The sequence below is a fragment of the Phodopus roborovskii genome, unplaced genomic scaffold (genome assembly GCF_943737965.1).
Source record: "Phodopus roborovskii unplaced genomic scaffold, PHOROB, whole genome shotgun sequence".
In the NCBI taxonomy this organism is placed as follows: Eukaryota; Metazoa; Chordata; class Mammalia; order Rodentia; family Cricetidae; genus Phodopus; species Phodopus roborovskii.
In genome coordinates, this window is record NW_026126613.1 from 2,432,383 (window position 1) to 2,447,665 (window position 15,283).

General features: G+C 43.4%; 1 protein-coding gene across 2 annotated transcripts in view; it reads right to left on the reverse strand.

Annotated features, from left to right (window-relative positions):
• The window catches only part of Aig1 (androgen induced 1), a 208,747-nt gene extending 193,691 nt beyond the window's left edge, over positions 1-15,056 (reverse strand). For both annotated transcript variants that reach the window (XM_051206173.1, XM_051206172.1), the window contains exon 1: positions 14,794-15,056. In XM_051206173.1, the coding sequence (XP_051062130.1) occupies positions 14,794-14,934 (141 nt within the window). In that variant the 5' untranslated portion in view covers positions 14,935-15,056. The remainder of the gene's footprint in view (positions 1-14,793) is intronic.
• Positions 15,057-15,283: the final 227 nt, after the last annotated feature.

Consider the following 15,283-nt stretch of genomic DNA (forward strand, 5'->3'; position numbering starts at 1 on the left):
TAAGATGAGACCACATGGAAATACTTAGATTAATAGAAATGGGTTAATATTTAAAAGAGAGCTAGCCGATAAGAAACCAGTAACTGGACTACAGCTTTATATCAAATACAGAGTCTCTGTGTATTATTTGGGGCTGGCACAGCAGAGGGCCCAGACCAGAGCGGTGGGAAAAACTACTCATAACATCTCCTAAATGATAACATAAAAAGAAAAAACAACCTAATTTTTTTAATCAAAAAAAATTCACCAAAATTCTCCAAGATAACAGGACATCTTTTAAAAAAATCATGTGCTTGGGCTTATATATGAAGATTCTTCTCTAATCTTGAGTCATTTCCCAAAATATGATCAGTTTGTTTCCCATTATCTAGTAGCTATCCAACTGAATTAAAATGTTTGAGAACTACATATTATTGCTGGGGTGTTTATAATTTTAGTGCAGACTTAAAGATAAGGTAGCCACTAGGAGAAATAAAGATGCTAATGAAAATTCAATTAGTCCTTAAGTGCGGAGTTGTGCAGCAAAGTCTTGCATGCTGGTGGTACTTGTGTAAATGAAGAACAAGGAGGTAGAGGTGGCTGGGGATCGAAGTCAAGAACTGTTTTAATATAAATTTTAAAAGAAGACAGTTGTACAGGGGAGTTGAGACTTAGAAGAGACAGGGCACCAAGTTTCACTTTGAGGACTACTATCCCCGCCCCCCCCCCAGAGCCTTTCAAGTCAGGGTACAAAAGGAGCCCCACCCACCACCACCACCACCAAGGCATGAATATAGTCTGGAAAGGGAGGCAGTCTAGAAATGACTCCTGGGAATTCAACACTGAGGATGAAGAAGAGGAAGAGAAGCCAGGAGGAATGAAACAGGAAATGCAATACAATCAGGATTTCCAGAGGTCAGGCTCTGCCGTGGTGCTGCAAGGAGCTCAACAATTGAACCAAACATTTCTCAGAGCTTAGGCTACATAAAGACTCAGCAATGCCATGGTGTTAACTGACCCAGTGGCCAGTCGTGGCCTTGATTAGAGCTGATTCCTTGGAATGGGGTGTTTTTAACAGAGAATGAGAGAAGAGGGAGCTGAAACCAGAACTTCCAATTTTAGCTTTCAAGTCTTGCTGAAAACATGCCCAGAAAAATCGGGTGGCGTTCAGCAATTCAAGTTAGAGACACATTTTATTGTGTTGTGTTTAAGATGACAGATGGCACCGTGTGTTTGTATGCTGATGGAAATGGGGAGTCAAAGTGGAAAACTGTATAACAGGGAGGGAAGGGAGAAGAGATAGTCTGTGCAATGTTCAGAAGGCGAGAGGTTTTGAAGTCGAGTGTGTTCACAAACGAGTTTAGCATGGTGAAAGGAAGATGGACAGTCTCAAGTACAGATAAGAGGATAGATGTGTGAGTGACAGACATGCACGTCCCTTCTGATTGATTTTATTCTCGGATGCGACAAGAACATGGCCATTGTGCTCACTGACTTAAAACTGTTATCTGGGTGAGAATACGAGACTGTTGATCCTCGAGCAGAACATCCATACCAAAATCCCTCCACCTAAGGCTCAAGGAACCATCATTAAAGAGGAAAGCGAGAGACTGCAAGAGCCAGAGGACCAGGGTGTCTGCTGTGATAGTCTCTTCTGGATAGGACAGGGACCTTGCCACCAGGAGCTCCTGACAGTGTGGCTGCCTACAAGAAAACTTTGACGACCACACTAGTGCACAGGCCCTCACAGATGCAGGAAAAACTTACGATGCTTCATGCCTAGATGAAGAGCTATAGGCAGTGAATGACTGTGGAGGAAGGGAGAGCCAGTTTTCTTTGGTTGGTTGGGTGGGTGGGTGGGTGAGTGGGTGGGTGGGTGAGTGGTTTATCCAAGGACCAAAACCCAATTCCAAGTGGTCAACTCTAAACCCGTACAAATAAGGGAAACACTAATTGTAATAAATAGGTGATACACCAAAAAAAACTAATAAAACATAAATAGGTGATACACACACACACACAAACACACACACGCACGCACGCACGCACGCACACACACACACAGAGGTCCTGAACCCAAAAAGAAACTAGGGAGACATTGGAGAAATTTGAGAAAGTGTGAGAATAGTACAAATACATTGTATCCATGTGTAAACTCCTTACATTAAAAAAAAAAAAAAAAAGTTAAGTTCTCTGGGGAGCTAAACACACTGAAGAGAATAGACAGATGCCCAAAATTCTAGAACCGAGAAAAGTGGAAAGCATTGAGGAGAGGAAGCCGCCTACACGCATGTAGTGTACCATTTGAGACGTGTAGTTGTAACTGCACAGACACACCAAGAAGACTCCTATGACATCCTTTGATATGGTTCTGCTGATTGGACAGGCATGACTAGGTGAGAATTTGAGCTTGCTCACGTGTATAGATCTTCCAAGTAGAAATAACTGAGGATTGAAGTGAGTTAGTGCTTAAAGATATGTTGCTAGCACGTACTTATGCGATACAGCCCAATAGACACGTTATCGCTAATATGGACAGGCTCCCACAAAGTATATAATCGTCCCAATAAATCGGTGGCATGATTAATGAGAGGTAGTACTTATCATTATCATTTTATATTCAGCTATAAAGAAATGCCTTGTGAAACAGACATGCTCTTCTAGAGCACACAGTGAGCTACAAGTTAGACACAGACCTCTGAAAATATCCGTGGTAGTAGATCTGATTTCAGTACATTTTCCTGTAGTTACTGATAGATGTCCCTGGGCAGCCTCAGAAGCTTTTCTGCCTTCAGCTTTGTTCCAGGCTTAAACAGTGAGGAACACTGGACGGAGGACAGAGCAGAAGGCTGGGGTTGTATAAGCAGCGTTCTCTGTCGCTGTGATGTAATACCGCGACTGAAGCATCTCCAGGAAGACGGGGCTTCTTGTAACTAATAGTGCCAGAGGGACAAAGTCCACAATGGCAGGAAGGAAGGGGATGACAGGAGGAAGCAGAGTGGTAATTCATCAGGCACAGAGAGCAGAAAGGACAGGGAGTGGGGTCACTCCCAGACCAAATAGCCAAGTATCTGAGCCTACGGGAGGCAATTCTTACTCAGAGTACCACAGGGCCATTGCTTTTCTCCCTCAGTTCCTGAAGGGACCCTCTGCCATGGGCGGGCACACAGGTTGCTGCATCATGTCTGGCAGTAGCAGCCTGCCCCCCAGTTTCCAGTTTGCAAGGGCTTCTGCTGTGGTATGCCCTGTATGCATAGGTAAATATCTCCTTAACTACACTTGTTCAAAGTACTTACTTGTAGTGTTGGAAAAACCCCTGCACAGATATAGAAGTGATCTATCTGAACAAGGAATATACCATAGCATTTTAAAAGGATGTCTATGGGGGGGGGCGTGAACATGTGGAGGATGGAGGTCAACTTAGGGTGAAACTCCTCATTAACCATCTAGTTTTTGAGACAAGTTCTCTCGTTGGCCTGGGACTCGCTGATTAGTTTAAACTGGCTAGCCAAGAAGCCAAGAGGTGTCAGCCTATGTCTTCCTCTCCAACTTCCTCTACCAGCCATTCCCCATCAGGCCCGTGTATTTGAAGTGACTTGTATGGGATGAAACTCAGGTCCCCAGGCTTGTGAGTCAAGTACTTTACTGACTGAGCTCTTGTAACACTTTTTAGCAGGAGCAAGGATGTAAGAATATGACAGAAAAGAGATGTGTCACAGAACAGCACAGAAACTTCCATCAGACTCCTAATGTGAGGAGTCAACTTTTCAAATTGGATAGACCTCATCAATCACTCACGGCCACGCCAAGCCCAATTGTAATGGGAGAAGAACAGAATGCACAGGCAGACACATGGTGCCCATACACAGAAAGCCAAGCTAATCTCTTCAGCCATGTTGTCTCTATACTAATTAGGATTAGGACATGAAGATTTATGTTTGGCTCAAATATTTATGAGGCCAAACCAAATGTAGCTAATAGCACTGTGCTTTATAAACTCGGAGTTAAAGACAGCGAGTCACTTATATTTATGAGATATGTGGTGAAAGGTTTGCAATGCCTGGACAGGAAACTTCGAGGCTAAAGAGCCCTGAGTGATTGTTGGCATGTGTATTGTAGACATTCCACTCTAGAGAGCTAACCGGAGTGTAGACAAACCTTTGCTCTGCTATCAGAAGGATTGCAAAATGATCTACAGTTAAGACCTGCTCTTAATGACTTGGTATTCTATTCTGTGTCAAAGAATTTATCCCTGGAAAAAAAAAAATCACTGATGTGCAGAAGATTTATCTATTCATACATTGGCTAGGACAATCAATAGACACACCCACATGAAGGAATATGCTCTTATTTAAGTGTATAATGGCATGGGGAAATGTTTACAAAATATTTTGCCTAAGAACCAGGTATTAAAACCATATGTAGGCTACTTCTGGGGCCAGTCCAAATACGGCAAGCTGCTATCACCTGCCATTCCAAGAGAACGCTACAAACTGAAGAGAACAGGAAAATCGACTATCAGAGAAGTTCGGAAAATGCACAAGGGCAGGGGGATCGGACGCTAATGTGGGTATGAATAAGATGAGCTCCAAGGCCTAGAAAGCCTCTTTGTTCCCCGGGTATGAGCTGAGAGCAGCTGGCTCCAGGAACGAGACAGCAAGCATGGGCAGCAGAAACTCCTCAGGAAACCCTTCTTCTCAGCTAGGGGACTAGCCAGACTTCTGTGTCCTCTGTCCCTGTCCCCACTTTAGCCAAGTATCTACTCCCCTTGGTCTCTCACCACCCCCTATTAAAAAAAAAAAAAAACAAAAACAAAAACAAAAAACAAAAAAACACCTTTCCTCCGTGGGAAGCACACTAAGTAGGTTATGAAAGAGGGTGCATTTTATCTCTTTTCTTGCCCTTTACTGGGAAGGCACACCCCAGGGGTGTGGTCTGCATAACAGCATGGGCTGCTAATAGTCAAGAAGACACCATCCTTTGAGCCGGGAAAGCAGGACACAAATCACAGGGCAGACATGACTGGAAGGAGAAACTGAAGAATGCCACACACAAGTGCATAACAACTGACATCAGTCCCGGGCACAAACAGAAAAGACCCAAACAAACAGAGTGGTGGCTTCAAAAGAGGAACCGACACCTAAGTAAGTCACTGTTCAAATCTCAGCTAACCTGAGTGGTGCAAGATCCTGTCAGGCTCCAAAAGCAGAGAGCACACCGAAAATTCTATGGACACCAAAAAACCTCCATGAGACAGGATATGAAACTGGAACCCAAACAGGATGATATCTGCTAAAAAACAGGCCAATGAATAAACATTTCCATATGACTTTGAAATGGCCTAGATTCTCACGCAAATAATTGTTTAAAAGGTCAGGGCATTAAACCAAAAAAAAAAAAAAAATTGATGTGCACAAATACACAGAAAAAATTAAGGCATGCATATGTAATTTTTCTCGATCAGCAGATGCTAAATCAAAGTTGGTTTAGACACTGGAATTCAAAGCGACTCTTTGGAACTATTCTTTAAGGTAAATGCGAACACCGTTGAAATGGATGACAAGTAGAAATGCATTTCCAGGCAACAGCAACTGTAAAAAGGAACCAGATGGCCATTTCATATCTAAAACATACATTATCTGTTCTGGATGAGTTTACTGTCAGCTTGACACAAGCTGGAGTTGTCTGGAAAGGGGAGCTGCAATAAGAACACGCCTCTATCCAGACTGCCTGTGGGCAAGTCCATGGGGCGTTTTCTTGACTAATGATTAATGTGTTGTCCTAGGGTTTCTATGGCTACAATGAAACACTATGCCCAAAACACAAATTTGGGAGGAAAGCGCTTGTTTGGCTTACACTTCCGGGTCACAGTCCATCATTGGAGGAAGTCAGAACAGGAACTCCAGCAAGGTTGGACCCTGGAGCTGATGCAGAGGCCATGGAGGGGAGCTGCTTACTGACTTGCTTCCCCTGGCTTGCTCTGGGAACCCAGGACCAGCAGCCCAGGGATGGCCCCACCCACCACGGGCGGGGCCCTCCCTCATTTATCACCAATAGAGAAAATGCTTTACAGCTGGATCTCATGGAGGCATTTCCTCAGCTGAGACTCCTTCCCCTGATGACTCCAGCTTGTGTCCAGTTGGCACACAGAACCCATCAGTACGTGTGGGCGTGGCCAGCTAGCTTCACTGTGGGAGGTCGCACCCCTGGATCTTTGATGATATAAGAAACCAGGCTGTGCAAACCCTAAGGAGTGAACCAGGAAGCAGTTCCTCCATATCCTCTGCTTCAATTCATACTTCCAGATTCCCACACTCAGTACCTTCCCTGACTTCTCTCAGTGTCCGGGTATGACCTGAGAGTTGTAAGATAAAATAAACCCTTCCTACCCCAAGTTGTTTTTGGTCAAGGTATTTTATCACACCCTAAATAAGGCAAAATTCACTTAAATAAGTAATTAAATAAATAACGGGATGTGCTCAGTAAAAGAAAATGGTTGATAGACGAATCAGTAACTTTGAACCTTGATCAATAGAAATTATACAACCAAAAAAAAAAAGAGTGTCAACCCATTAAACTGTGACACAGTCATCAAAGGCCAGAGCCCCAGAGAAAGAGATGAACGAAGAGGTACAGGAAAAACATACCTGAAGAAATAATGGATGAAAACTTCCCCAGCACACAGGAGGCAAAGGCAGGCAGATCTCTGTCAGTTCAAGGCCAGCCTGATCTACATAGTTGAGTTCCCAGACAGCCAGAGCTACCTGAGACTCTGTCTCAGGGCAAAGAAGGAGAGGGAGGAAGAAGATGTCACAAATTGAATAAAAAGAGTAAAATTAACAAACAAACAAAAATATATACAACTGCAACTGCCATCGTTAGCGCTTGCGCATCCACAAGAAAGAAATGAAAGCTCATAATCACACACACAAAAATGACCTGATCCCTTATATCCATAGCACCCTTCTTTATAATGCTCCAGAGTAGCAACAATCCTGGCGTCACTTAATGTGTGAATGGCTAAACAAGCTTGGCTACATCCATTAGCATGAGATATTAACTATGTGTATGAGCGTCCAGAGAATTATTCTGAATTAAATAAAGCAATTCCAAACAGTCAGAAATGTATGTTTCTAGTTAAGTAACATTCTTAAGGGTTTTTTGAAATTATATCAGTGGAGAGCAAATAAGATCGCCAGTGGTCAGGGATGGTGTGGAAGATAAAGGCTACAAGGAGGGATCCTTGTGAGGATGGGCAGTGTCCATGCCTTAGGATAAAAGTGTTCATACCTTAAATGCTTCAGTACCAGTCTCTTGGGTGCAAAATGTTATCACTGAGGAGAATTACAGAGGGATCTCTTGTAGTAATCTATACCCAATTCTATAGATTACTCCAAGAGATCCCTCTGTCTTTCTTACAGCAGTCGATACACAGATAAAATAGAAGAGACCTCAACATACTGAAAACACAAAGCTTGAACGCACACGCCACCCGGGTCCACCCAACAAGGTGCGGCCTTTCAGGAAATCCCTGTGATGCTCTCATGTAACATTGAATGTGTGTTTGTAGTGACCAAGCAATTGCACTCAAGGTGCATACCTTCTACAAAGGGAAGCGTGTATTCATATAAACACTGGAACCACAAATGTTAAGAGCAAATAAACTGGCCTAAGATAGTTCGTAGGGTAAATAAAGGCTCTTGGAACCTAAGAATGCAAGCTTGATGTCCTAAGTTCAGTCCCTGGAACCCGCCTAAAGACGGAACATGAGAACACCACTAGCCCATACATATGTGTCCTGGCACATAAACACACATACAGAAACACACACACACACACACACACACACACACACACATAAATGTAATCAAAATAGATTAAATAAAGTTAGCCAACTGTGGTACATTTAACAACATGGAACACACTATTGATACAAGGAAGCATTCATGAGTTTGAGAACCATTATGGTAAATGAATGAAAAGGTAGAAGCAAAAACATACGGTGCTCTTTCTACCTTGTTTCTAGGAAACAGTACGACTATAGGAAAATAGCATGAATAACATTGTAAAGCACATCTGTAGCTACAACAATTCAGTGGAGTGTTTGACTCTGAAGAGTAAAAATACAAAGTCATGTTTTAGATAGTCATGATAATAATTACAAAATTCTATGCACCTATCAAAATTTAAAGACTCCATAAAAGTATCTTTAATGTATGGAGATATAAAATAAAATTATAAAAAATGTGTGCAGATAATGATCTTGTATTTATAATAATATATGTGTGACTGACTGACAGGGTAAATATTAAAATACTAACATCGGCATCTGAGTAACATTTGTAATTTGAAAGTGACATAAATAATATTTTTAATCTAGCATACATGTACATATGTGCATACATGCATACACATATCTGTAGTACAACTTTTTGTGTATTTTTATAGGCACATAAATGTCCATTAAATAACATCTAGATACACTAAGAGGTAAAGAAATTAGGGAGAATTAAGATGGAAATACTTTCCTCCCTATCGGTTCCTGTATTTTATAAATATTTCCCATTTTTAATATTTTTTTAAATGAAAAAAATAACAATTTGTGGTCACAGATGTACAAATTTTCTATAACAATTACACACTACTTTTGCAATTAACATTTCCCGTAATATAAAATCGTCATACGTGTAAACAGACGAAGGCAGGCATGTCTCCGCCCCCCACCCCCCCCACCCCCGCAGATTATGTTCTGCTCCACAATGGAGCTTGTCAAAGGGTGTGTCCCTTTCAAACAGAGCTCTCTGGATACTCTGGGACTCAGTGCACTGCGGGAGAGAAATGAGTCCTGTAACAGTCTCCCACAGGCTGTGCAGAGAAAGCCCTGCTATTACAGAACCCCAGGCAGCCAGAATTTTCCAGGCTTGGTTGGAGCACAAGAACATCTGATTCAACGTGGAAAATTGTACTATTGTTCGCGCCTCCACAGAAACATATGACAACATGGACAACATGGAAAAACAGATGAAAACCCTCAAAAGTAGTTACCAATTTTGCTGAATATGAAACCAGACGTCGGGGGAACAGCGAGGGTTGGGACAGGTTGACCTCAACCTCTGGTCACATGATTTTCTAAGATCTCAATGCTACTCTCAGCTAAAGGAGGGAAGGGTGGAGAGATCATTGCCCAGTTCCCCTCCCCTGACCAAACAAGGCTTCTGTTCCATGCCTAATCCAAAAGGAGCCTGAGAGGGAGAGAGAGACAGAGAGAAAGATTAAATACAAAGGATTACTCTCCTGTTTTTTGTTTGTTTGTTTGTTTTTTTCTTCTTCTTCTAGATTAGCAAAAAAAAAAAAAAAATCTGGTGGTTCAGGTGTTCACTCACACTCGAGTATACTGCAGAAAAGCAGGCAGTCACATCCTCTGTATAATGTCCAAAAGAAAAGAATTAAAAACAAAAACCAACTGACTTTGTTCATGGGGCAGTGACTGGCAAAACTACACACCATAGTAACATAACTACATACAGAATAACACCGGGATATTTTATTTCCTATTCAGAGTATGCTATCAACTGCAGCCAAGAAAGTCCTTCATAAGTATGCAAGGGACATAAGACTAACTCAAAGGCAGAGTGCAGTTGCTTGGGCATTTTATTCTGCAGGCCTTTAACATTTTCATAAATGTCTCGCGTCTAAAGCAAAATACGTATACTCCAGGGACATCGGCTTGATCATCTCCTGCTCTTTGAACAGTCCACGACCTTTATTATTCTATTCCTTCTATGGTGTTCTCAAATTCTTCTTGCAACAGATAATAGAATAGATAATGATACAATGTGAACCCATTCTCCATCCATTTGCTCAGATGAAATGTAAGACCCTGCCTTGGTTTTTCATCAACTTTAAGAAGGTTTAATTAGCTGGCTATGGTGGCACATGCCTTTAATCCCAGCACTAAAAAGACAGACAGGGAAATGTATCCTCCAGTTCAAGGCCAGCCAGGAATACACAGCAAGACTTTGTCTCAAAAACAAAGCAGGAAAACAAAACATTGTTGAATTATAATAATGCTTAAAAAAGGGTTTATGTATTATGCTACTAGTGTCCTAAATCTGAGGATATGGGTGACAGCCTCAAAAAGTCAATGCCCAGAAGAGACTTACCCCAGATAGGATTTTAATCTTCCTTCATTTCAACTCTAGGGACAGAGAATGGATTTTTTTTTTTTTTTTTTTTTTTTTTTTTTTTTTTTTATGTCTTGGCTCCCTTGAAGATTATCCCTATGTTTTCCAATTGTAATAACTAGCCCACCACCTGTATTTCTCTTTTATTTCAAGCTGTAATTTTTGCATGTTTTAAGTATGTCACACTTTAAGGCAACTTAAGCATATTTTGAAAGTATGTATAATTAATATGTATGGGCATTTCACATTAAATGACAAAACAGTGCAGCCAAGAACATCATTTATCAAGTTAGAATGTGGGCAAGCATCACGTGATGATCTTATTAAGATTCAGTTTCTGGCTGAGAAGGTGTTGAGGTTGGGTGTGGAATGTTTCCCATAGGCCCCCATGTTTCAGCACTGGACCCCACCCACTGAACATGTTTTGGAAGGTTACAGAAATTTCAAGAGGTGGGGCCTCCTTAGAGGAAATGAGTGGGTATGGGTGAGCCTTGACATTTTGATGCCCAACTCCATTCTCTGCTTCCTGACATCAGAAGGCATGTGACCCTCAACTTCACACTCCTGCCAATATGCCTTCCCCTTTGTGGTGGACTATGGCCTCTGTCTCACACTGTAAACCAAATTAAACTGTTAGTCCCTTAAACCCCTTCTTTGGGGGTTATTTTGTCACAGCCAGGGGGAAAATGACTAAAACAAAAGGTGTGAGTTAAAGAGTGGACCTGGACCCAGCTGGTCATGTGGCTCTTGGCTGACACTTTGAGCATGGAACATCTGGCCAATGCTTGGATGAAACGTCAGTACGGAAGCAATGGGCAACACACTGCCCTGAGAAATGATAACTCTCAAAATGGTAAGTAATAAGGCCACAGTGGGTGGCAATACCAGACCTCACTTTTTTTTTCTTTTTTTTTAGGAATTTGACTCCAACACCATTGCTAAGTTATAATAACAAATATCCAGTTCGTGTTTTCAAGGGAGTTGAGTCTGCCTCCATTATTAGACATTCTAATGTACACATCTACATAATGTTTGGGTCAAAATACTTTAAGACTGGCTTTGGTGTTTTGGAAGGAGGGAGGACAAAGAAAAGAACTATTTGGAAAGAGATAATTTCCGCTTATTCATTTACTTAGAACCTCTTGCTCCTAGCGGTATCATGAGGGCTTATACAATGCTCCATCACGTTTTTGTTTAATTTATGCCATTTTTTACTCTAATTCTTTGTTTTAATTATCTTTGGGAATAATTACTATGCAAGCTGAAGAAGAACCGTGCAGCTAGTGAATACAGGCATGAATCCTGATCATTGGAAGAAAACCCATCAGCAATAACACTGACTAAGAGAATATCTAAACAGCTTGTTTAATTTTTTTTTTCCTGGCATGTTTACAATTAAGAGTAGTTCTTCTGGCTCAGGGTGTTGTATAGCAAGTTTCTGAGATGGTTCACAGCAAAGTAAAGGCATACTTTTTTCCATGTTACACATATGCATACTCGTCATGATAAAAAGCAGGTTAAAAAAAACCCTATGTTTCCATAAAATCCAAAATGAAACAAAGGTCTAATATGCAAAAAGGACTAGCTAACAGAATGCATTCAGTTGTGAGAATGCTTTCTTTAAACCAGAGGCTTTACAGCCAAGAATGTTCTCTTTCTATTGCTGCTAAGACAAGCTACCAGAATTTTAGTGGCCAAAACTACATACGCTTATTATTTTATAGCTCTGGAAGTCACAAGCCCAAACACATTTCCCTGAGACAAAAACCGGATGTCAGCAAATCTGTTATGGCTTCCAGAAATGCTAGAGGACAATCCAATGCCTTGCCCCTCCCTGGCCATCTTCACAACTGACCATGGTGCCACTCTGCCCTCCACTTCAAAGGCCACCTCTTCCTCTTCCTCCTCCTCTTGAGTCTTCCCTTGTCATTCTGCGTTTAAGGATGCTCAGGAGTACACAGAGCCCAGTTAATTATTCTGCATCATCCAGAAAAAAAAAAAAATAAGCCCAGTTGTTAAGCAGTCCAAAGTCCACCTGCAGCCCGAATTCCTCTCTGGCCAGGTAGTTTAACATGGTCATGGATCCTGGGCTTAGAGATGGAAATCCTTGGGTTCCGCCCTTCTCACCACATGCAGATGGTCTTTTCCCACTTACTAACCTGAACACTCCAATAACGCTCTCGATCCCCTGCAGGCTTCCCACACCAAGAAAAGCAACTCGTGGGCAACAATAATCTAAGATTACCGGTAACAACAAGCTGTGCTTCAGGGTTTGACCACAGGTTTGAATCTACCAGAATTACTATCCTACCCAAAGACGGATTGGAAGTTAGGCCAGGATAGCTACCACCACATAACCGTCTGCACCTGGATACATGAGTTCCAGCTTCCTGACTCCTGTTGAGTAAACTGATTCTGCAGAACTAGGATCCAGCTGTAGCCATCAGGGTTGATTCCCTCTCTACATTCAGTCCAAGTTGTCAAGAAATGGGACCTTCTCATTAAAATTGTGAAAAGCAATGGTCCTCTTTAAAAATCGACTAGAATCATTAAAATTGCCCAAGATGCTAATATAGTTTATTCACTGTCATTTAAACACACACACACACACACACACACACACACACACACACACACACAGAGAGAGAGAGAGAGAGAGAGAGAGAGAGATGTAAAATTAAATGGTAACTTTCATTAAGATCCTCTTTTCAGGCCAACCCAGGGGTCTGACAGGTTAGCTGTTTGAACAGCTATACAATGCCCCAAGCACCCGAAACCTCTAATGGAAGAATAACACTATGCATGCTTTTTGGAATGCATTTCAGATGTAGTTTCTCTTAGGAACTACTGGCTAAGTGTAATTATTCTATTTCAATCAGGAGCCACAGAATGTGACAAGTTTGAGTGATTGGATTACAGCTCTAGATAAACAGAGGGCTAAAGCATAAATAGGAAATGAAGTTTTAAACCTGAGTTTAATACTGGACTACAAAAAAAAAAAAAACTGTATAGGCAAGTGCTATTAAAAATAAGCAAGTCCAACTATTGAATGCAAAATTAGAAAAGGCACGGCAGCCTATCAAACTGACTCTACTGCTGTTGCAAGTCACATGAAGGTTAATGGAAGGGAGATTGTTTCCTGTGAGCCTTGCTTTCTAACTTATAATAAGGAATGCCAATGTGTGAAGCGGCAACCCCGTTCTTGGGTTAACCAGCACCCCAGTTCCTGCCCCTCTCACCCAGTGACCTGTGTCTCTACTCCCCCACAAGACCCATGAAAGGCAAACAGTAGGACAGTGTTCATAAAAGCTGTGGCTCCATGTTTGGCCACACTCAAATGGGCCAACTCCAGGGAAGGGCTGACTCTAAAGGACTCTTAAAATGTATGCATGTATTTTTTTAATGGCCTATGAGCATGACTGATGTGAGCATCAAACACCCTTAAGAAGAGACAGGCTTCCTGGTGCCTCGTACATGCTCCGAAGTCTTTCTGTGCATGATAATCTGACTATGCAAACATCTGGCAAAGCCCCGCTCCACTGATTAGCCCATCAGCAACTCCAGGAAGGTAATCTTGGTGATAACCATCTACCAGAAAGTGGCAAGGAGCACACGCCCCATCGCGTGCTCCCCAGGAGGACAGATGTAGGAGGAGAGGAACACAGGCAAGTAAGACGTGTTCAGAGGGGAGTATATCTTACACGATGCAAACAGGCCTTTTGAAAGCCTAAACCTGCATTTCTACAAGAATTCTACACCTCCGGGAAGAACTTCAAATAGGCTCACATTCGTCAAAATGGAGGATTAGAGTTGGCTGTGTATCTCTCTCTGTTCATTTCCACACACCGCCCACGTTTGGAAACCGTTTGACTTGGTCTTGGTGACTTTTCCTTCACTCAGAAGTTCCAGGTTTACCTTGTGTTCCCGCCCTCTGATTATCTGCAAGAGTACTTTCAGTACGCAAGGCAGGAAAACTTTAAAATAATAATTATAGTCTCCTGCACCTCTTTAACAGTACCGTGTGTGTGGGGTGGGGAGATGATTATGCAAACTGCAAACTTTCACCGTGGAAGACTGGAGGTTCCAAGTGTGTCAGGTCAAGCCACCCCAAGGTCCGTTCTCTAGGGTGTTTCTAGTGGAAAGGTTAAAAACACTTCATTGACAACGGGCAGAAAAGCATGTGCAAAGAAGGTTTTATTCTGCGATTTCTCTCCCCCGGACGGAGGGGTTCCGGTACCTCTAAGCTCCGTCCCCTGCATGAGTGCTGCAAGTTTACCTTGGCAGGTGACTCTGGAAAAGCACTTTGGTGGCGAATGAACCTGAGGACAGCCAGGATCAAGGCTGACAGACGCTTTTGGTGGTGGAATCCTCTTCCCATGACACTTCTGAGAAGCAGACTTGTGGTCATTTGGCTGTGCCCCCATTTTTTTTTTAACCTCCCCTACCTACCAGGTAAAAGGAGAGAGGGGCATCCAGGCCTTCATGGGAGTCAGCTTGGCTGGTGGTGGCGCACACACGCTGGCGCTTGTATCACACACACACACACACACACACACACACACACACACACACCGGGGAGGGGGCCGGTGCAGGCTGGACACGGTGGGGCGGGGGTAGCCTATGGCCTTACCAGATCAATGAAGGTCAGGAACTTCCAGCTCCCCCCATAGGTCTGATGGGAGGGCATTTCGATGGCCTTGTAGTTGCACAGGATGGAGCAATAGGACAGCAGGATGGCCACGCGCAGCACCTGGCAGGGGACAAGCGCCATGTTCGCGCGGCCTGGCCCGGCGGGGCTGCTTGCGGGGCGGGCAGGCTGGGTCGCGGTGCCCAGTGGCGCCGTGGGAACCGGGGCGCGGCGCGGCGAGGGGTGGAGCGCGGGAGGCGGGGCGCGTCTCCCGGGACGCACGCGGCTGCGAGCGCACCGGCGACCTGCGCGGGCGGGGCGGGAGTGCGGCGGACGCGCGCGGGCTGGCGGCCTGGTGTCATCTCTGGCGTCATCTGCGTCATTCTGCAGCTGCGATCGCGGCCCGGGCCGGGCGCCCCCTAGGCGGTCCTCGAGGTCTGCGGCCAGGCCTGCCTAGCAGGAGCGCAGCCCGGGTGACCGGAGGGCCAGCATC